The 23545-nt window shown below is 39.9% G+C and overlaps 2 protein-coding genes across 10 annotated transcripts in view; one reads left to right on the plus strand and one right to left on the minus strand.

Moving 5' to 3' along the window:
- The window catches only part of FHL2 (four and a half LIM domains 2), a 63566-nt gene extending 54846 nt beyond the window's left edge, over nt 1–8720 (plus strand). For all 7 annotated transcript variants that reach the window (XM_027813396.2, XM_005444757.3, XM_027813395.2 and 4 more), the window contains 4 exons: nt 1094–1268; nt 4362–4531; nt 6248–6434; nt 7843–8720. In XM_027813396.2, the coding sequence (XP_027669197.1) occupies nt 1094–1268; nt 4362–4531; nt 6248–6434; nt 7843–7994 (684 nt within the window). In that variant the 3' untranslated portion in view covers nt 7995–8720. The remainder of the gene's footprint in view (nt 1–1093; nt 1269–4361; nt 4532–6247; nt 6435–7842) is intronic.
- Nucleotides 7834–22909, minus strand: C2H2orf49 (chromosome 2 C2orf49 homolog). Of its 3 annotated transcripts, XR_008731112.1 has the most exons (6): nt 22741–22909; nt 20761–20927; nt 14813–15185; nt 11818–11884; nt 9408–9474; nt 7834–7971 (listed from the first exon to the last, which is right to left on the minus strand). XR_008731112.1 is itself a non-coding variant. In XM_055703280.1 (5 exons), exons 1-4 carry the CDS (start codon nt 22867–22869, stop codon nt 11828–11830), a joined length of 726 nt encoding a protein of 241 aa, XP_055559255.1. In that variant the 5' UTR covers nt 22870–22909; the 3' UTR covers nt 7849–7971; nt 11818–11827. The 3 variants fall into 3 exon arrangements, 2 of the variants coding, with proteins under 2 accessions (XP_055559255.1, XP_055559254.1); XM_055703280.1 differs by lacking the exon at nt 9408–9474 and having other exon boundaries at nt 7849–7971; XM_055703279.1 differs by lacking the exons at nt 7834–7971; nt 9408–9474 and having other exon boundaries at nt 9481–11884; nt 22741–22908.
- Nucleotides 22910–23545: the final 636 nt, after the last annotated feature.

Genomic DNA, 23545 nt, shown 5'->3' on the forward strand with positions numbered 1-23545 from the left:
TGGAGTTACCTGTGACTGTACTGACTGACAGAGCAGCTTAGGCCAGATTCTGTTTGAAGATTTTGCGATGCTTCAGTTTTCACAGTTTAAAAATCTGATACTCCACAAGCCATTCTTTTCCTTCATTTAAGCAGATTAATTCAGTGCTTGTAATTAACACATAGTGAATCTTGAGCTAAAATCTGAGAATTTATTTCTAGTGAACTTTCATACCCCCCATTCATGGCAAAACTAGCCCCCTCACACTCACGCCTCCAACTGAAGCCTACATATTTTGGGGTAGACACCTTTTCTTGTAACAATCTAAGCTCCATTATGTTTGAAGTCCAAATACAAAGTGTTGTATGATTAGGCCACCTTAATTTAAATTTTAAAAGGCACAATCCATCCCTTTAGGTCACAATTTTTAAAAAGACTGTTTCTTTAAATAATAAAAAGTACCACTGCAGAGAGTATTTTGAATACTTAGATGCCCATGTTGATCCCTTAGCCAGAGTGTTTTGGATCACTGGCTGCAGGTACAATATGGTCTCCCATCTTCTAGTCTGACCCACATTTGAAGCATAGGTAAACCAAAACACAAGATTTGGTAAAAAATGTCACAGTTAAAAAAATAAGGAACAGAGATCAGATCACTTCCAACCTTGGTGTAAACCTGTTTAGCTGAATAAATACCAGGAAGTGTTTGGGAAAAGGATTTCCGTCCAAGAGTGAACAGCTATGAAATGACCTACACCAGCAATAGCTAAGACAGATAGGGGAAGTCTATTTTACCTATAAGGTTAACAAATTTTAATCTGACCCAAAAATGGGGCTTTATTCTCAGAGGAAATACCTAAATGAAACTAGTTGTTCCTCTGCCGCATACAAAAAATGAAGGTTACCTTGAACTGGAAAAGGGTCGACAGCTGTCATAAGCTTGGTTATCATAGCAAAATGAGTTCACCTTCATCAGAACATTTTGTTGTCTTGAGCTGTGCAAATTAGCCTCAGCTCCTGGCTGTGGTTCAGACTGGGACGTGATTGCATTCTCTGAGCTTCCAGTTGTCCAAACTGTTCATTCCGCTTACTCTGTGGTTTTGGATTTCTACAGGATCTGTCTTACAAGGACCGCCACTGGCATGAAACCTGTTTCCACTGCTTCCAGTGCAAGAATTCATTGGTGGACAAACCTTTTGCTGCAAAAGAGGAACATCTACTTTGTACTGATTGCTACTCCAACGAATACTCTTCCAAATGTAATGAGTGCAAGAAGACTATTATGCCAGGTTAGGATGCTCACTTTTTGGACTAAGAAAAGATTAGGCTAAATATCAAGCATAAACTCAGCAACATTTGTGACAAATGTTTTTCCTTGACTATCTCTACTAAGTCATGGTGAACTCTGTAAAATTCAGTTGATGGTACAGTCTGAGTCACTTCCATGACCAGAATATGTAATTTTCATAATGGATCATGATAGAACAGTTATTCATATGAAGTGGATTACTCTTGAAAATTAGTATTTATTTAATTTAGCATTATTATTAATGGGATTTATAATTTTCCACAAAGTATTCATTAAAAGGCTTTTGATGGCTGGACAACCAAAACTGATCTTTTTGTCCAATCCCAACTTTGTACTCTGTCTTGACTGGCTTCCACTTCTTGAAGAAGAGCAGTACCTTGCAAATTTAACAGCTTACTTAACTATTTAGCTTTTTATGTAATTACTCTAAATTTAGTTTCTCTCATAAAAATGAAAAATCAGTCAACATGCCTCTAAGGTCTTTCTTGAGCACAAAGATATGAAGAAACACGAAAGAGCTATTTTCTTTTTCAACATGAAACATAAGGTTATAGTAATAGATTGCTAAAACCTCATCGGCTCATGTCAATACTATAGCATTCTCATTTGAGGGCTGGAAGCGGAAGGAATATTGGTCCAGAAATAAAATATTAAAAGGCAATTTGAAGAATCCATGTACATGCTCAATAACGATTACTAGTTACTTTTTCCAGTAAAATTTTTCCTTGGCTGATTCTAACATTGGTCACCTTAGACAAAAGCTGAAAACTACAACATTGGGCACCCAAGGTGTAAAAATGAGGGACTGGTGATGAAACAGGATGTATAAATAGAAACAACAATGATATTTAAAAGCCAATGGCCCTATCCATTCGTGACGGAGTTTAGCCATCTCCTTGTATTACTCCATGTGTACCTGTTTTTACTGACACAGCACTAATAACCAAAATGTTTGGGAATAGCCAGTGCTAGTTTTAAAGCTGGGATTTCCTAAATTTATATCTTTTTAATATTGTTCATCAAATTCACCCCCATAATCAGGCAGTTTATTTACCAAATGGATCTCTTTTTGCCTATTATGCCAGCTATAGACTGATAAATAGTAATGGATGCTGGATTCAGCGACCGAGAGAATCCCCTCTTCTCTTATAATCTGAAATAGAAGAAATCAATTTTTATGAAGCTTTATAACCACCAACTGATCTTTAGCTGCTTACTCAGGATAGCCATGATATCGCCACATTCAGAGAGCAATACATACAGCATGTATTTTCTACTTACACAGCACACCATGTTAGTACAGCAGCTACACCAGAGCACTGTGATCACCAACTGAAACATAATTCATTTTGAAAGAACCAGCAAGTGGTTGGATACCCTTTATGGGGACTGTTAATGCTACACTTGCCCTTTGCTTTGCTCCACTAAACGTACAATTTAGATTTAATAAAGCTTTATCATGACATGCCCATTAAATACTAAAGTAATTACAAGCTGGATCTTTCAGTCCTTCTGCAAACTAAACTCCCACTGACTTCAGTCCAGCAGCTAACAAAACAGCGCTCCCCCTGCCTTGAGTTTCAGTGAAAACACAATCTCAAAGGCAGAAAAGCTAAAAATGTCAAAATAAAACTCTAGATTATTCAAAACAAATTATCCATATCTCCTTTTTCCAGAATATCATCCCTTCAAGGACTGACTTATTGGTTCCTTGGCATGATAAAGTCACCAGCACAGGGGAACATAATTCTTAAGAGGTGTCTATTAATAAAATGGAACAGAAATATTCAAGCATGTAAGCATCAGGCAGAAAAATTAACAGTTCACTTAATACACGCCTGCAAGTCAATTCTTCAAACAAAAATTTACAAAAATCCTGAAGTATGCCTCTGGGCAGAATTTAATGAGATAAAAAAAAAAAAAAAGAAGAAAACCATGCAACTAAGTAAACAAAGAGGAATTAATACTCAAGAAGGGAAAAATGGTAAAACTTCACCCTGCAGTAATGGGGGTGGGGAAAGCTGGCATCAAAGGAGTTTGTGTGGTTCTTCATCATTAGCCAACATGATCAGCTTGTCAGCCTTCCAAGCATTTGATATCATGTTTGTTGCTACAGGCTTCAAGAGTAATGCAGAACAGTAGGATCATCATTTGTTTATTTTCCCTTCTGGCCAGCATCAAATATTCTGACTCAAACTGGTACATAGGAAATTATATAGTGTGCAAAGAAATTTGTCCATATCTTCAATTTCCTGGAAAGGCTCATAGTCCACCTGTCAGCAGTGGACTGAATCTGCAAAGTACAGTATCTGTACCCTAAAACTTCATTCTAGACAGGTACCTTCGGCTCATAACGTCCGTACCAATTTCTGCTTTTCAGCAAACGATTGCTTAAAGATTTTTCTTTCCTTTCACATTGCAACTATGGTTTAAATACAACTGAACACAGAGAGAAAGCTTCTTTCTTACTGAAAGTTTCAAGAGACAGAAAAACATTTAGGACAGGTATTACAGAGCTGGAAACCATTGCAAATTTATAGTGGACCTCCACAAGGATAGGAACAAGGTCCCAGAGCAGACACGAAATAATCCTTTGTCTCAGGCAGTGACTATGCTTTATTGGGAAAGGGAGGCAACAAGCTTGCCAGGAATTAACCGGGTATCTTGCATCTGTCTGAAAAAGAAATAAAAAGGACTTTGAGTGAACTAAGTCAAACTTAAACAAGGAATGGCCTTACCTTCACTCAGCACTAACAGCAGCTTTTATTGGTACCTTGCGAATTCTCTAGAATCTTCCTGTGCATTAGAATTCATTATTATTACACAACAAAAAGGTGTCCTAAACCTTCATGATTAGCAGTAAATGTTTCTCATCTCTATAGCAGAACAACCAATCACTCTCCAAAAACTTAAAGTGGTACCCAATACCATGCAAAGCTGGTAGGAACAAGAAATAGCCCCTAGCTCATAGCTGCACTGCTTATTGACTGACAGGCACCCGTCAGGCAAACAGGAGCTACAAAATGCATCTGACTCAGCCAGAAGTTCACTTGGTGCTCTGGTTTCATTACAGGTACTCGGAAGATGGAATACAAGGGCAACAGCTGGCACGAGACCTGCTTTATCTGCTACCGCTGCCAACAGCCTATTGGAACGAAGAGTTTCATCCCTAAGGACAATCAAAACTTTTGCGTACCCTGCTATGAAAAGCAGTTTGCCATGCAGTGCGTCCAGTGCAAGAAGGTAGTGCTCTTATTTTATTTATTTAAAACCTAAGGGATTCAAGTCCATCCCATTTTATGTCCATGTAGATAAATACTTTATTTTTCCATGTGTGTTACAAGATGCAGAATCAACTGATTCTAAGCGATGATATAGTTTCAGTTCCCATCCCACATCAGGCACAGTATTTACTACCATGAGAATTCTCTTACACAGGGTTAAAGACCACTTTGTATTGAAACCATACAGAGAATACATTTCAAATCAAAACAAGACCAAACCTCTGCAGTGGAATAACCTCACTCCAATATAATCCATCATATATCATACACCTGAACATTTCAACTGGAAGGAAGATGAGCTAACACTGATAGTTTTTTAATATTCTAATGACGTTCAAGACAGAGAGATAAGCTTTACACAGAGCAAATGCTCTTCCTGAAATAAACACTAGTAAATGCAATATGCTTAGGAATATGACTTTCTAAGATAAGGATCTTTTATTTGTGAATTTCCTAAATTCTATACACAGACACTGATAATTTTTTTTTTCATTTCTTCCCTAAAAATAATCTCCTCATCACTTATGGAACTAACAAATCCCAGTTTCCTATGGATATATGCATAGGCAAAGACAATCAAAACTATGGCTATATCCACAGTAAATCCCCTTTCCCACTGTCACCATTTCCTGCCTATCTCCCTTTGCCCTCTGCATCCAGCCAGCCACCACCCGTGCCCACATGACCCAGATTTTCTTCCATGTGTGCTACCTGCTCCTTTGCACTTTCAGTCAAAGCTGGAGTCTGGTCAGACATACTAGCTGGCCAGAAACGAATGCATCTTTGCTGCTGCACAGGAAAAAACAAAACAGGTAAAGGCTAAATTTCTCTTTCAGCCTTTGACCTAAACTATACTTAATTACCTTTGCTACCTCCTATCCATCCATCCATCCATCTTATCAAGTTTCTAAAGCTTCTAAGAGTTTCCCCATCTCAAAAACTCTGTATAATGTCCAATTTTAACCAAATTTGAGAACAGACTCAAAAATACCTGGGAAACAAGCAAAGACACAGATAAATACACATATTAGGTAGCACGATCACGTACAAGCCTGATTTCCAGGGTGCCTCCCTTCAGGGAAGAAAGGAAGAAAAATTAAACTGTCCAATTTTACACCCTTCTCAAGAATACTCAAATGATCAAAAAAAGTTCAGTTTGTCTAACATGAGGCAAGCTGGTTCTGCAAGCAACGTAAGAGAAAATCCCCAAAGTCTGGAGAAGCTCAAAGCAAAAACTTCAACTAAAACTGGAAATAAAACAGTCTTTGCCAAGGAAAGTAACAGGGAAGTTGAAACACATAAGACAGTTCCCTCACCATTAAAAAAAGGGACAGATGAAGGAACAGAGATGAGACGAATCCTAGCAAATGCATGTGAAAAGCAACACAGAAAGACTATCTTTAAAAACCAAGCGGACAATTGAGAGTTAGATTATACAATACATGGAGAATAAAGTACTTTTACTATGGGGCCTCTTTGTATAAATTGGAAAATTATGAAAAATCACTTGCATGCTTTTCTCAAGGCCAACTCCAGCCAAAATGATGATTTTGCTGTTGTTAGGCCTTCTTTCCTTCCTTCCATCCACAAAATTCTCATCACTTTCTCTGCCAAATTAAGACACAAACCTCCCACCCTCAAGAAAACACTTTCTGACTTACTTTCCATAAAACAGGCTATCACTACAGGAGGCGTTACATACCGGGAACAGCCGTGGCACAAGGAGTGCTTCGTTTGTACTGGATGCAAGAAGCAGTTGTCTGGACAACGCTTTACTTCCAGGGATGAGTTTGCCTATTGCCTGAGCTGCTTCTGCAACCTCTACGCCAAAAAGTGTGCTGGATGCACAAACCCAATCAGTGGTAGGTCTCTTGTGGCCAGTGCCTTTAAATTTTGGGGTTTTTTTCGATTAACTCTCTCTAATGTTAAAAATGGTTCACTAGTTCATTCTGAATATCTTGAGACACTCAAGACAGTACATTTCAAGACATGTGAAGTTTAATACTTACAATGCCTTTCAAGCGCCCAACAAAAGGAAATGGAAGGCATCCTTAATTTGATGTTTCCTCCTTTTCACCCGATTTTCACGGAACATGGTGGACACAGTAACAGAGCTATGCACATAGTAAGATATGCACGCTCTGTACGTCATTCCACATGCACTCATTAGAGGGATCGCTGACCTCAGCAACAACAGTCCCTTCACCAGCAGAAAGCATCTAACTGGTTTGCTTATACCTCATGCTGTAGCACAGTACATTTCTTCCCTGACTTTTCAGGATAGCAACTGAGAATCACAAGGCTTTTAGATACTGCTTTCCAGTACAAAAGTACTTAAAAAGCAGCAACTGCTTAGAGCTTTATTATGAAACACTTAGCATAAAACTATAACCTTCTCTACGAAGCATTCAGCATTTAAGAGCATGGTCTATACAGTCCAAGACTGCAAATCTGAGTTATATCTGGGCCACTTTCTCTCTTGTTTTTGCTCTACCCTTGTGCCTGTCCTCACAAACATACGCTTGATTGCATACCTCCTAGAAGTTAGTGCACACTACAGATACAGTTTTCTGTTCAGGTGAAAGAGGGATTTCTCTTTTGAATATTGCAGTCCTTTCTATCATAAACTGGGGTGGGTTTTTTTCAAAATGTTGCTACTAAAGGCAAAACAAAAACAAATCCCCTCTCATGAGGTAAACGTTATGCTCAGCTAAATCATTCCACTGTATTGTATTCAACTTGCTTATCATTTCTGAGGTTAAGCAAAAAATAATTACTATATGAGGCATCTGTCCCTTTTCTTTTTTTCCTGTACAACTTTGATACCCCTTACAATAACCTCCATAGCCACAAAATCTTGAATGCTTTTTGCAGTCTGCATTTTTAATGGTCTAAATACATTTTTAAAGAACAAAATTAACTTACTCAGGCACCATAAAACATACTGTAAAAAACCATCACACTTCTGTTCAGGGGCAGTTGTTTTCCTTTCCTTCTGCTGTAGATCGTAGTGCCATCCCTTGAAAGTTCATTTCTGCCATAGTTCACTAACTTAGCTGAAAGCAACAGAACTATTTGAGGATGAAAATATTACCTGCTACAGAAGAATGGTGGCAAAATTAGCACAACAACAGATTTGACACAATGGTGTTTTTTCACTGCTACATGTCAGATCTCCATAGCAATCCAAGACAGGAGTCTGAAATAGTGTCACTGATGGCTAACATGCTATTCTCTTCTTCTAACAGAATGCTTTTGGTTTTCAAACAGGACTCGGAGGAACCAAGTACATCTCCTTCGAAGAGCGGCAGTGGCATAATGATTGCTTCAACTGTAAGAAGTGCTCTCTCTCATTAGTGGGTCGCGGCTTCCTCACAGAAAGGGATGACATCCTTTGCCCTGAATGTGGAAAAGATATTTAAAGCTCAAAATGTGGTGGGGAGAGGAAGGAAAGCTGTGCTTGCAATATATAGTCTGAAATACACGGATGTTCGGAACTAGCTTTGCCACTCTGTGTTTCGCTGTACCATTAACGTTACTTACCTTTTTCTTCAAACTCTCCAAATCTGGAGGGAAAGCAACTTTAAAATCTCTAGTAGCAGTGTTGGTGTTTAAGATTTCTACAGCTAACCAAAACTAATGCAAAACCTGAGATGTAAAACCATTTTGGTGTTACTGACATAACATACTCTTTTTGGTTGGTTGTTTTTTTTTTCCTTCCACTAAATATTCCAGTTACAAACAAGTGATACAGTTCAAGGATTACAATGGCCGCACACAATACATTCACATAGATGGATATTCAGGGTGAAACCCTCAGCCCATTGAAATCAATGGCAAATGCCATTCAGTTTCAAAAAGCCTGTGGTCTCGCCTCAGTGTTCTTGAGCTATGTGCTTAGTGTGTGCGTCAAGTGTGTAGAAAGACCGCGAATGTAGAGGGTGTTTCAGCATACAAGGCTTTGTGCCATGCCATAAAGAGATAATGATAAAACAGTTGAAGTGGGAGTGCTTCATAACAGGTACATATTTTATTGCATGACTAGCTGACCATTGTGTGAAGTACAAGTTCTGATTGACAGTGTATTACAGTTAGTCAACATTACACTGCACATTGTATTTTTCAAAATAAAATCATTTAAAACAAAACTCTTGATTGTGGTTTAATTTTATTTACATTAGATATTTACAAATAAAATGCTTTCACAGTCTGAAGAAACACAAGATAAGAGCCACAGAAACATAACCCTTTTTGCACCCAGTCATTACGGAACTGTGGAGTTTAGACAATCCTCATATGGGCCCTGCTTATACAACATAGTCTTCTACTAACTGAAATCAGTGGGGAAATTATCAGCAAAACTGAACTGTGTGGAAATACTGAATCAACTGCAGCTGATAAAAGTGTGTTCATAGGCTCTAAACTCAACACCAAAATATTGTTCTCCTTAGCAAGCAAGGAGGTCAAGGCAACTCAAAAGACATTTATCTTTGCAAAAAAAGTTTAACTTCTGTACTAGAGCATGCTTTAATTTTATTCTGTATTGCAATACGTAATACCCTTTGCTCCAGCATCATTTCTGCTACATTTGCTGCAAAGGCAACTGTCAGCAACAGCATGCTGGCAGGACAATAAAATCAAGAGGAAACAACCCAAAGGAATGTAACTCTCTTACCAAAACAAAATTCAATAAATATGGCTATGGTATGCAATATACGATCCTGGTACACCTTCCAGGTGGAATTCCTTTGTATCCAGCAAAAGGAGGAAAATAACATGTCACAATTCCAACAGGAATCTTCAGATGTGGAAATAAGAATTAGGAATATACTTACTCTGTGTATAACTGGGTAGGGAAAGTTTGCTCCTAGTTCCTGCCACCACTCTTGGATTTGTCTCTTTCTGTACCAAACGTAAAGTGTTCACAGGTCATTCTTCTCTCATTAATTCAACAAGCTAAACAGGTGCATCAGATCAGATTTGGTTCACTGTGCACCATTTGAAGAACTTGGCTGGATGACATTTTTGAAGTGCACACCGTACCAATCAGATCTCACTGACTGAATAAATCCTACCGGTGACCTCATTCTGTGATGAAGGCTGTAGTAAAGAATAGCCACAAATATCCCTCTTACATTCACACCTCCCAGAGGAGGGCAAGCACCTCACCTACTCTCTCCTCTGCAGTCTGGCAAACCCCCAGCACATAGCAGCTCTGCTCTAGTACTTTGCTGAGAGAAGGGTTACTATTAGCTAAGGGGGTAGTGGAAGGTAGTATGAGCAGCATGGCTTGCACCCTGCCCCCCAAGCGCTACAACAGACAGCAAAACAGTCCCAGCTCTGGAGAAAGGCAGGTGAAACATGACAGGGCTGGAATGCATACCGGCCTCAAAACAGGACGGCTACCATGCGATAGCAGCATCACGCTATTATTCCAGTACAGTTCTGCATATCGCTCCTTAACACATACCAACACAAACATGCTTCTACCAACTGGAAGTGCAACACAACACAGCTTAGAGTCAAACCCACTGCCAAGAAGCCACCCACAAAACAGAACTCATATCAGACTGTTACACTAGTGCAAAGACCAGCACCTCACACGATACTAACTGCTGCTAAAACTTCAAAGTAGCTACTGAGCCTTTTACCCTGTAAGCTTTCTCTTAAGTTCTGATCTCTTCAAGTCCACTGAAATATAGCTGTATAAAATGAACAAGCTTAATTACATCACAAAAACAAGTCAGCACTACTTTCTTTGCTTTTAATTAAATTTATTTAAATAGGATAAGGCTACTTAAAAGACAACTCTTTACATACAAAATGTACATTGCATTAAAGTCTGCTGTACTCAAGTACAAAAACTGCACAAGTGTTTAGTAAAAGGGAAACAGCACAGTATTTCAAAACACATTCTTACCATTTTACAGCATCCGAGAAGTGCCTTTTATGTCTTAACAGTGAATGAAAAACTTCTGTCAGTAATGAACTAAGCTACAGGTTTTGGTTTCAACCAATGTTAAAAATGTAAACAAGCTTTCAGATCACTACTGACAGCTTCTTTTAGTGGGTTAACTAAGTGGATTCAGAGGTTGATTCTTTTTTTGTTTTACTAAGTCTGAGAGTGTTATTATTTACCATCCATATCTAAAATGAATCTAAATTGGCTCCACCATGAGCCGCTGAGTTTTAATAGAAATGTCTCCATCAGCTTAATTGGATTTGTGCCTTATAAGGCACTACCAATAATCCAGATGAAACACCAAGTTTCACAGAAAACCAACATCCATCTTCAATTATTGAAAGGGAAAACAGGTTGTTGTTTTTTTCAGAATGCAACCACATAAGCTAAAGGTCTCAAGGTACTACTTTGTCTTCCTATCCCCGTCCCTCTCCAATTGTTAGTAAGTCGAGAAAGTACTGGCCTGCATTCCACAGATTTTCCCTGTATTTTATAAGCATGACTGTAACCAGGAAAACAAGCAAATTTGCTACATCGGCACATTTTTACACTTACGCATGTATAAAATATGCCTGTGTATTTAAGAGAACATGGCACTAATTCATTCACTACTTCCTCTCAAAGATTCAAATCAAACAGTCTAATAACATACTTCCATCTGCGCATTTCTTATTTCATGTGTCAACAAGAGAAACTTCAATTTGAAGTAATGCTGTTAAAATAGTTCATCTCTTATTACCAATCTAACTTGCAATGTAGATTCCTCACCCCTGTTCTGTGCAACAAAAAGGAAAAAAAATTGTCTCAGACTATCTTATCAGCAGAATGGTCAGTTTTCTCATCTAAATGAATTATCTTTTTGAAGCCCAGAAGGCTCATGGGATCACTCCAGATCTCAATAGCTATTTTACCTATTTAACCAGAAGTGGGGAAAAAAAATAATCTTACAGAAATAAAAAAAAAAAAAGAAGAAATATTTATATGTGTGAATCATAGTGACATGCAGGAGATGAACTACAATAATCTTGAAAACTAAAAGGGGGGGTAGTATATTGTAATATTACCACCTTTCAAAGAAGTAATGAATTACTTGGTGTACAAGAGTAGACACTCTTAAGGTGACTGGTGATAATGACTCCAGCTTTACAACAGGGAAGTTTTAAATTTGTTAGAACTTCACAGCAATCTGAATCCCTGTAAGGTTTAAAAAGAATTGTACTTAAACTGTTTAAATATGACTTATCTGTTTGAAAATATGGAAGTAACATTTATGTTTCAAGCACCGTTAGAGCATCATGGCCATGTGACATGCTGGATTTTCTTCTTTGCTTCTGTAGGCTTTAGGTCATTCTGGAAAACAAGAAAACATATAAATATTCTCAGATATACCGTGCAAGTAGAAGTTAGTAATTAACCTGCCATATTCAAATCCAGTACTGACTACTGCTGTACTCAGCTATATGCTACTACAACAGCTTTCTATTGCCATCTCGTGGAGAAAGTTAAATATCACAGAACTCCTCGAGAAAAATAAAGCCAATGAATTTAACGACCTGCAAATCACATACGTCTTTTGGGTTTTCTTAATCCTACAATTAGTTATCTTTCAGGTTTGCAGCTTAGAAACAGGTATATATTGGAGCCTCAAAACATACTTCTAAAGTTATTTCAGATTGCCTTCTTAAAGTTGAAATGGGATTGTATAAGAAAAAAAAAACCATACAAATCTGAGAACAATTTACTTCTGTCAAAGGGTAAAAACATTAGAAAGAGAAGGAAAGTTGGTCTTTACTTATAATGACATGTATAAAAAGGTGAAATAATTGCCAAAGCCTCAGATGAACTAATCTTTCAAGCGCTGCCCCAAGAAACCAGAAAAAAATCATGCAATCCCAAAGTAAAACAATGGGACATTGTAGTGAAATAATCCCCTTTCACCACCTAAAATAAGAAAAAAGTCTGAGAAACTAGAGCTTTAGTAGTTCACACAAGCAGAGTAAAGACAGGTAAATGAGTTTTCAAGAACATTCTGCAACACTGTGGTTTGGGGAGCACAATCTAGAGATCTCTCTTCTTAAAGAGTTTCAGTTTATTTACAGCAGCTACTGGAAGGCTTAAGGGAGTTAGACCCAAAGATCAGAGGGATAGTTCTATGCTGTTCAGCGCGAGAACTTCAGTTTTTCTTGGAAGTCAAAGAACAGTCACTTGCTTGAAAAGGCAATTGTCATTACTGTCATTATACTGAAATGTATCAGGCTTTACACCCTACAGCCATCTGCCAAGTGTATCAATTCTTCCTGGCTGCATCACTTATTATTCAACGCCATGTTCTTTATCTCAGACAGTAAAGTAACATCCATATAACACATCTGCCTAACTTCAAACATGTCTGACCGACATTAACCAAGGCATAACTGAACTTACCAGTATTAACTTGAACAAAAAACTGTGGCTAAGGTAGAAAGTCAAGTGTCAGAGGTCATAGCTTCTGAGTGTCAGTCATACAGTGTCACTTAAGTGTTCATCATTGTGGCTACAAAACATTTAAATTAAATATAAAAAGCTGTGTAAGGTGTATACTAAAAAAGTTTCAAAAGCTATGTAGATCTGACCAGTACTTGGAAGAGTTCTAAATATTAAAATAAATTAGTAATAACAACTGGTAGTAGGAAACATGCCTCTCCAGCATACATTTGATTCAGGCCCTCAGCCATGACTCTTGTAAAAGTTGCTAGAGCTGTCTTTCAGAACAGCCCCATGTTTAGGTGCTCATGTTTAACAGAAGTTGGATGGAACAAACCAACCCATGCAGCAAGGATAGCACCTGCATTCTTTTAATGAAAGATATTAAAAAAATATATTAATAGAAAGCTTTTCATGAGGCAATACTGAGAAAACAGATGTTAGGTCTGGTGTCCTAAGAAAACTGTAATCAATGTAATTGCACACGGCACATCTAAAGCTCCCTCCGCAGTTCAGCCGTGAACAGATATTTCTATTTCTTCCTTTGACACCCAGGCTCATTCCAGATATTCTCACATTCCAGTGGAAATGTGAAATTTCCTTTATTTGTATCATGAAGGAATACAACACAAATATCAGACTTATCCCTACCCCGTGGCATGTTTTGAAGAGATGGCCCCTTGTTCCTTGCTCACTGACAAGCCCTTAAAGACTAATGACACCTCTGTCAAAAACAACCACTGTCCTACCGTTCTCCCCAACTGGCAGTTACACTCAGCGCCCTTACCTACACTTTCAAAGATAGGCCCTGCCGAATTCAGGTATCCTGCCCTAGCTCTTCTCTCATCACTTAGGCTCATCAGCTTCATTCTGCCACCATGTGTAATACAGTTCTCTATAGAAAATTTGTTTGCAGCTGAATCTAACTTGTAGAAAGGCGGCAACTATCCTTTTTAGCTAACAGCTCAGTCATCAGTCTTCTACCCGAGAACAATGCCCTTCTGTTCAAGGCCTCAGCACGTCTTTCTTATGATCTTATAGAAGCCCAAGTACCTGATTAAGATCACCATGGCTCAAAACGAGCACTTGACCTTTGGCCTCTCACTTCAACTAGTATGGTTTGTTGTTATGGCTTCCCATTCAGACCCACAATCTGGGCAGCTCTCCAGATTTTCACATCCAGTTCCTTCCTCTAGCTTGCCAACTCCTATGTGAGATCTAAAACAGATGGCATTCTTCCTCTAAGGATATATTCTACAGCTCTCAGCATCTCACTTCAGTTCCTGTAACAACTCTTCCTTCACTTTGACAAATCAAATCTTTTCCTACTCAACCGTTCAAGTGTGACTGTTACAAATGTTATCATTCCATTTTTTTCTTCCCTACTACAGAAAACAGACCACTCATCCTCCCTTTAAGGCTGTTCATGTTGTTCTACAATACTTGTTCTCTCCCTCAGACCTATCAGGAGGATTTATTTTGTGTTTTATTTGACTGCTACCAGCACCACCTGAAGTACTACTTACTTAGTAATTTTAAAATTACATTCATGTTTTTTTTCTACAAAGCTGCCTCTCTTACACAGAAGTTTCCCATGGACAAGTACAAAGTACCTAATTTCTTTCCTTCTCATCTTTCCCAAACTAGCTACTCTTTTGCCTGTTTCTAAACAAAGACTCTGCTGTTACTCCAAAACAAAATAATCCTGAAAACTCCTCCAAGAGTTTGGCTCCTGTAGGTTTCAATTAAAAAGAAAAAAAAAAAAAACAAACAAAAACCCACAAACCTGCAAAACAAGATGCTGAACATACATACCGGCAAATCAGATTCTTCTTTTGGAACAGCTCTCTTTAACTTCACAACAGTAGTTCCTGCTACTGGAGACAAAGGGTACACCTTCAGACTAGCCAACACACTGCTGTTAGTCTTTGAAATACTGTTCTGCTTGGCCTCATTATTCCTCACTCCAAGCTTAGCGTCCTCTGATAAACTGGAGGCTGAAATGTATGTTGAGGCATTTGAAGGAACTGATAATCTTCTAACAGTGTTGGTGGTGCTTCCAGCTGGAGGAGGTTTTAGGCGATCAGCAGCTCCATTCTCTGTCTTCTTCACCTTTATGCTTGTACTTGTTGAATTGCCATCAAATACAATTAATGGTCGTTTCCTTAAACCTTCCACCGTTCCAACACTGAAAATACAAATTGTAAAATTCTCAGAAACACAAGCTATATGATCCAAAAATAGCATATATCCAAGACATGAGTAGTGAAAATGAAAATTACTTTGCCTAAAGTAGAAATATATCCCAAAACACTAACCTTAAACTTTTAGCTGCTCCAAACTTAAGCAACAGAAATTGCTTCCAAAATAGAAAGTGGGAAGGAAGTTGCGTGAGGAACACTGTTCCTCAGAGAGGGTTGTGTAAAGAACTTTCTAGGCAGACAACTACAGTTTTGTGACCAAAGACTGTGTGCTTATACCACTGTAGCTATTACAGAGTAACTAAAGACGTAATAGCTGTTAAGTATTTCAAAAGGTGAGTATTTGAGCAAGTGTGTGCCACCCTACCTACAAGAACAGCATCTAATATTCTTGTGCTTCTAATCTCCCTGTTTCCACTCTTATTCAAAATCATCATGTTAAGGTAGTCTAAAAGACTGTTAGACAAAGAATAAAAACATTAAGCAAAAAAAGCCTACCTGTTTTTGAAATAAGCTGTCTCTGAGCAGGAACGCTAAGCTGATTTAATGACTACTTTTTTTTCATAGTTTGTGCCTTTAAGCCTATTTGTAGTCAAAGCTGGCCAATTTAATAACAACTGGTTAATGAAAAGGGAATACTATCAAGCTAATATCAAAACAGTAGCATCAGAAAACATCCTGATTGCCAAAAAATCAAACACAAAGTTATCATAGCTCACTCTACATGAATTCAGAGTTTTAAAAAAGCACTGCTCAAGAATGGCAAAGAGAAAGTGTCTGCGAAGCGCGGATTTAACAAACAGTAAAACCAAATAACCATTAAGTTATATAGTATTCCTGCTGAGAAACTTCAGTTTTCAGTACACACTTACTGTTTAATCATCTCATATTAAACAGAGGAATAAAGTTTTCAACAATATATTCATTAATTTGTAATTAATGAATTTGACAATATTGATGTTGGGTATCTCAACATTCTTTAAAACAAGCCACAAGCAGGGAATCCATTTGTTTGACTTGGAACAACATTAAATCAGTAGTTGCTGATAAACCTCACATATTAAGAAATTACACATTGCTTGCACAATTTCTGTCAAGACCAGGGGTTTCTTTAAAAAAAAAAAGAAGTCACAATTTAAGAGCTTATAGAGCAAGAGAAAGTTCAGCTCTTACTCAGGTTTGCTTCTACATTACCATCTGTTCACAACAATGTATGTATGTCACATAATCCTCCTCTTTTTCTATTCACTGGGTTCCTGGAACTGAGAGAGACAAAAAGAGACCTTCAATTTGTTTGGGACTTGTCAAGAGATAAGACTCTTTGGCTTATATCTACAGTACATGTGGTTTCTAGGAGAGCTTCTACAAAATGAGACTAGTTTCCACGACCGGGAGTGTTCAGTCAGGCATGTTGTTTCAGTTAAATACTACTGAAACAACAGTAGCATTTAACACATCCATTAAATTAGGGAGTACAATTTTGCTTAAAAAGCCTAAAAAGCTGCTAAGACACTTCAAAAATAAATCATCATACTTTCTGCTCACTTTGACTTTGTCCAGGAATTTATTCAACACTCCTGACAAGGAACACATTCCCCAGCAGCCTTTTCGGAAAGGTACTTAAAAAACTATATGAAAGAAATGATTTTATGCATTTCTTCAGTCACCTTCCTTAACAAGAAGTCTGCTTTTCCTATGGAGTTTGTTGTAGTTTTTTTTTTTAATTCAGCTTGGTGAAGACTGGCAAGTCAGGAACTAACCACAGTTCTAGGAGGATTGTCACCTATTCTAAACTGAATTTTAGGCTTGTCGCACTTGTACAAATGACCGCATGCTTTAATACAGACAACATTCCCAAAGAAACATTTTGGGAAAGTTCCAAAAGAAATTTGGATGCTGTACCATCAAGAACTGTCATATCTAATTTTTAGATACATGGCTCACAGCATAGAACCTTGGGTGTGACGTTCACTTTTTTTATGCAAAGAGTACAGGCAGCTTAAAAGCTTCAGAGTAGGATTCACATTAGCTAGCACTCTTCTGAGGGAGGACACCGATGCTAGCTGACAGCTGAAAAGAATAATTTTGGGACTGTGTCCCCTCCTGCAGGGCACTCTCTATGAAACCTACGTTTCAATGCACATCTACATCCTAGAGAAATGTTCTAGCCACACTTTGAGCCATGCTGGATGTAGGGGGCATGCTCTAATCCTGCCGTTTACCTTGTAGTGCATGGTAAAAAATACAAGCTTCTCTACATGAGCGATCCGGCTTTCCACTGTTTCACATGTACTCATGTAGTAAGGATGGCCTCTGAGCAGCTCCAGACTATGAGGACAATTTAATGCAAAATGCTCCTATCCTTATCTAGCTTAGCCTGGCACTTAAGGCAGCACCCTAAAACCAGACAGGAGTGTAGGTTTTAGCTCCCACCCCCTGATTATCCTAAATATTCACCTGTTACCAAAATGAACAGGTGATCATCTCTTCTGTGAATGTCTGAAACTGGTCAGAAGTATCATGTTTTACACTGACCTCCACTACTATCAGCACATCAGAGTTCTCAGAGGATGCTGAAGTGGCCTCTAAGGTGACTAAGGAGAAATGATCAGCTCTACTAAGGCCACAGCTCTGAGCATGTATAACCACAGTGTTCCTGGATACTAAGAGTTTGCAGGTGAGAGCCTTCAGACTCGGTGGCAATTCAGAAACTACATACACATTTTGAGATTCACACCATCCTCCTTCTTCCAGCAGGCAAGACTATCTTACAGATCTACAAAATTAACTGTCACTGAACACAAATGCTTTCTGAAATGTCTGAAGTCTGATAGACTGCATTTGGGTTTATTTGGTATGATTGTCTGCAAACTCAAATATTCAGTAATAAAAGCATAAGCCAACATCTGTGATCTCAAATATTTGATTGTATTACTGAGGCCTAACACGTTACTGCAGCTCAGCTGATACACAGTAAGTCTTTCAGGACATGCCATCAACAACCAGCAGTAAAACTGAACAGGATATTCAATACAGACAAATTTCAATGTGTTTTCACCTCTTATCTGCAACTGCTAGAGGCATGCAAACACACACTGAACTGTGAAGCCTCATATTAATTCCAGCATCCACTGTAAAGCTGTGCTTCCCACAGAGGAACTCATCAGAAAGCTCTTTGTTCATACATCAATCAGTTTATCTGACTTCTAAACCAAACTAACAGCACACTTAGCTCCCATCTCTGACTTGCACATAACTTACAGCCTCATGATACCAAAGTAACCACTTTTTACTTCCTCCTCTGCACAACAGCACTGTGCCAGTTCTCCTTAAGTGGTACACACAACTATGAAGAAAAGTGTAATATTTTAACATCCAAAAAGATAATTGAACTTCCTTGATTCTTTCTGTCAATATACTGAAACTGAAGTTTTCTCTGTGCAGCTTTTACTTACTGAAGGTGCTGAAAGACTACTTCTCCCATTTCTCTCGGGTTAGTAATACTAGCAGTAAGAGACTAACTTTCCAAGACAGTATTTTGCCAGCATATTTGTAGAGTATGAAAGATGTAATATAAGCAAAAATAGTTAACTGCTGGAAAATCTTAAAACTGTCTAAGCAGAGCAAAAGACCTAGCATGCTAGATGTTAAGCGCCAAGAGCAACTGGTAAAGAAAAGCAGGCTGGCAGATTAAACATATCTACTTTTACTTACTGTTTTCCCAACAAATACTGCATAGGTTTAACCATTATTGAGTGCTAGTGTGCCAAAATAAAAGCCCCTAAACTTATTCTATATATAAACTCTGGATGAAGTCATTCTCCCATCTAAAAATTAACACTGCCGCCTCATCTAAAAATATCCAGCCTGCTATCTTTATTTCTTTGATAAAAAATTCTTTTGCACCTATTTCAGAAAAACAACAGGTTTTTATTATTCAAACACTAACCTCAGGCTTTCATCCTCAAGTTGCAAAGAAACCAAGGCACATGGGAAAAACAAAACCACAACATAACAACGCAGTGTCCTAGCCACTGCTAAAATTCTAAAACAATAAAAACAAAATCATTTGACAGCCTTTGTTTAGCTCTTCCCTGTTAGAAACCTCAGTAAAGCTAAAACAGACTAATAAAATCAACCAACTGTAATACTGGAAAACTATAATGAGAATTTCCATCCACTGTTCCTTAGGATTTACTGCTGAAGCTAAACTAGAACGCCACTCATGCACATCACACACCAAAGTCAAAGTCCTGGGCAGAGATAAGGTTAGGAGGAGAAAAGATTCAGCAAAATAAACTTTTGGGGAAGATTTTGCTTTCTCATCAAATACAAACAGAAAGATTTTAAAAATAGGGCAGAATGTTTCTTTCAGAAAGCAGATGCTAGTTTTGAATTAGACACACAAAATTGCTGCGGTGTACACCCTTGATTCTAGAGGAGATCATCCCTGTCCAGGCCGCAAGCATAATTAAACATGCTTTTGGTACTTTTCTTAAACACTATAAATATTATTATTACTTAACACTTCCATAGTTAAAACGAAAATAATCTTTTTTCATTAGAAAATGTATATGAAAATGTATTGAAATGTACCAATAACCCAGTATCAATACCGGCTGGGGGATGAAGGGGTTGCGAGCTGCCCTGCCAAGAAGGACTTGCGGGTACCGGTGGATGAAAAGCTGGACACGAGCCAGCAATGTGTGCTCGCAGCCCAGAAAGCCAACCGTATCCTGGGCTGCATCAAAAGCAGCATGGCCAGCAGGCCGAGGGAGGTGATTCTGCCCCTCTGCTCTGGTCCGGTGAGACCCCACCTGCAGTGCTGCATCCAGCTCTGGGGTCCTCAGCACAAGAAAGACATGGACCTGTTGGAGTGGGTCCAGAGGAGGGCCACAAAGATGGTCTGAGGGATGGAACACCTCTCCTGTGAGCAAAAGGCTGAGTTGGGATTGTTCAGCCTGAAGAAGCCTCTGGGGAGACCTGACTGCAACCTTTCAGTACTTAAAGCGGACTTATATGAAAGATGGGGACAGACTTTTTAGCAGGGCCTGTTGTGACAGGACAAGGGGTAATGGTTTCAGACTAAAAGCAGGTAGATTTAGACTAGGTATAAGAAAGAAATCTTTTATGATGAGGATGGTGAAACACTGGAACAGGTTGCCCAGAGAGGTGGCAGATGCCCCATGCCTGCAAATGTTCAGGGTCAGGTTGGAAGGGGCTCTGAGCAACCTGCCCTAGTGGAAGGTGTCCCTGTTCACTGCAGGGAGTTTGGACTAGATGACCTTTAAAGGTCCTTTCCAACCCAAACCATTCTATGATTCTATGAAAAGAAGCACTATAAGCTACATACTATTAATAACATCTGGATGACAAAAAAAATTACCTTCCCCTTTTTCCTATTATTGCAGTAGTAGAATCTAACACTTCCGACACAGAAGACTTGACACAGCACTCTCTGTAAACTGTAACAATGTCCATACAAGTTTCATTAATCACGCAAACAAAGATTAAATGCACTGTCCTAAATTCTCCAAACTAGTGCAATAAAAGCTAAGTTACCTTTTATTCCCACTTTTCAACTCATTTTCCTGTCTCTTCTTTTCCATCATTTTCCCCCATCTACTTTTTGGTAGGTCACGCTGAGGCAGGGGAATGGCATGTTGAATATACAGATCAGTGAGACCATCTTTGTCCATCTTTACATCATTTTCAACTAGTATATTCTTCTGTGGGAACAGGAAAAAAAGTTGTTATTATGACAAATTCAAAGCACAAGCATCTTAGTGGCATAACTTCTTTTTTTCAAAAGCCACTTCCAATGTAGTGTATTGGGCATCAACGCGAGGATTTCAGAAGTGAGGGGGCTGCAGGGGTGACCGGCATGGAGATGCCATGAACTGCCCCTTGCCAATGACAGGCTGGTCTCCAGTCTTCCTACTGCCAACTTCCCTTGTTTTCTGTGTGGATTACACTCAGTCCCTCCCTTCAGTGAGGCAATAGGAAATGTGCGACGTTTGGGTCGGAGCATAGTGGTTTCTTTTTCCACTAGCTGCAAGCACATCTCTTCACATGCCTATCTCTTCACATGCCTCTTTTTGTGCACCCTTTTGTGTCTCCTGCCCCTGGTGGCCGCTGCTCTTTGTTAAGTGAATTCCAACACAGGTGCCATGAGCTCCTCTGCTTGAAACTTTGGTGTGTGATGGGCTGTTTTCAACCGTGTCGGAGACAGCTGGATCCAGCTGCAACCAGTACTGGTTCATCACCTCTGCCCACACAGGTCAACCTGCAGCCCTTCCCTAACCAAAACCCTGTAATTTTCCCCAATAAAAATAGTAGAGAAAAAAAACACAAAAGGATGACTGATGTTTTCATGCACTCTTAAACACACTTCCCTGAATCCAATTACGACACCAGAGGTGCTCTTACAATGTCCAAAAAAAAGGCAGCTAGACCACAACACTGTTTAAACTTACAAATATAGAGCTGCGCTTCCTTCCTCAGTTCCCAAAGAATAAATTGCAAAGGGAAATTTCCAGATACTGTCGGTTATAACAGAAGACCAGTTTTCTTTCTAGTAATGTACAGGGCTGTCAAAACAAAACTTCTTGGTACCTCCTGCCAAATCTATTGAAAGACAAAAAAAAATCCACTAACTTTCTACAAACTAGAGGTCACTGAAAGCGGGTCAAGTCTCTGCCACTACAGGTACTGGCAACACTTCATGACTAAACCTGTACGTTTTGGTCCACGTAAACTACATGGACAAGAGCATACCAAAATTCAGCAAGCTCATACAAAAACCTAAAACTCTGATTACTATTGTTTCATGCACCTACAATTCTCAGGCAAAGCTGTAATAGGTATTCCAAATCACATCAACTGAAGCTCCATACGGTCCAAAACTGCTTATAACTCACTTTCAAACTCTTTTTTTTTTTTCTATTACGAATACTTAAGTCATAGCTTGACTAATTACATAGGATGCATTCCCTTAATTCATTAAGTACAAACGGGACAACAACAGGGTAAATATCATCTTTCCACAGAAAATTTTACTGCATGCAAACACTGTCTCACAGACATGCTGATCTAGGTAAATTATTCTTTAGCAACTACAGTGTTCAAACACAGCCCCTCTGCAAACACGGAGACATCTCTCGGGCTACGGACCTCCTCTAAGCAAGTACCTAGCCTACAGGGCATCGACTTAGGTTTTGTTTTTCCTGAACGCTCCTTGCGCACCCGTTAAGGGCGGTACAATGACTGGAAACCGCAGGAGCACTGGAAGAAAACTTCCCGTGTAGGTAACGGAGGGTGGAGGGAGAGGGGAGGGGCGGCGAGGGGTAGGAGTTTCCCCGCGTAGTAAAGCAGAGAAACAAACGGGGTAGGTCTAACGCGGAGAGAGGGGCACAACAAGCAGGGCGGCCGGCCCGGGAGCCCCCCTTCCCGCCGGGCGGGGCGGGCGCCACACACCCCCGGCCCCGCCTCAGGGGCCGCTGCTCCGGGGCCGGCTCGCTCCCCGGCGGCGCCCGGGCGCACCTGCTCCAGTGTGAGCAGCAGGAACTCCTCCGAGAGCAGCTCCGGGTGCAGCAGCAGCTCCGACTCCGGGCGCCCCGACCCGCGCTCCTCCTTGCCACCGCCCACCCGGCCCCTTCCCTGCGCCGCCATCTTCTTCCCCCGGCGACCCCTTTCCGGCCTCCCACAATGCCGCGCGGGGCGCGCGGGGCGGGGGCTCGCGCGGGAAGTGACGCGCAGGAAGTGACGCCAGCGCGGCGCGGCAGGCTGGCGGGTGTCTGTTTGTTTGCTCGTCGCGGAGCGGCGGGCCCTGCGCGGCCGGGCCGGGCCGGGCCAGCGAGCAGGAGCGACTGGGAACGGGTTTCCGGAGCGGCCGTTCCGGTCTTTCGTGTCGCGTTTGTAGCGGGAGGCGGCCTGTGCTGTTGAATGAGGGAAACGAATGTACCTTACTGCAAGCTCTGCCAGCCTGCAGAAGCACAACACGTTCGTGCCACCGCCCGCGGGAGCTTTGCTGCCGCATTAAACAGGAACTAAATCTTGCGCATAAAAGTGGTAACTGCCAGTTAACACTCCTCGATCTGCAATAGCGAAGGTTCCGTTGTAATTCCGAGGCGAAATAGCTACTGGCTCATTTGAGTTAATGACCTGCTTACATGCTTACAAACAGAATAGGGAATTACAGATGATTACACTAATAAGTTAGCCATGTCGTTACGACATAAAATTGCAATGTACTTAAGTACCGGATGTATTTTATAAAATTAAAAGGCGCAGGCAACAGGTAGTGCACACACGGAACAAGTCGCGTATATATGACTATGCGTGTAAT

The sequence above is a fragment of the Falco cherrug genome, chromosome 2 (genome assembly GCF_023634085.1).
Source record: "Falco cherrug isolate bFalChe1 chromosome 2, bFalChe1.pri, whole genome shotgun sequence".
NCBI classification, from domain to species: Eukaryota; Metazoa; Chordata; class Aves; order Falconiformes; family Falconidae; genus Falco; species Falco cherrug.

What these genes read in the sequence shown, in the direction of transcription:
- C2H2orf49 (XM_055703280.1), bottom strand. Translation starts at nt 22,869, where the DNA reads ATGGCGGCGCAGGGAAGGGGCCGGGTGGGCGGTGGCAAGGAGGAGCGC. An exon ending in TGCTGCTCACACTGGAGCAG is followed by an intron (nt 20,928 to 22,740) that starts GTGCGCCCGGGC and finishes CTGTTCCCACAG; the next exon opens with AAGAATATACTAGTTGAAAA. An exon ending in AAGAAGAATCTGATTTGCCG is followed by an intron (nt 11,885 to 14,812) that starts GTATGTATGTTC and finishes CTTGTTTTCCAG; the next exon opens with AATGACCTAAAGCCTACAGA.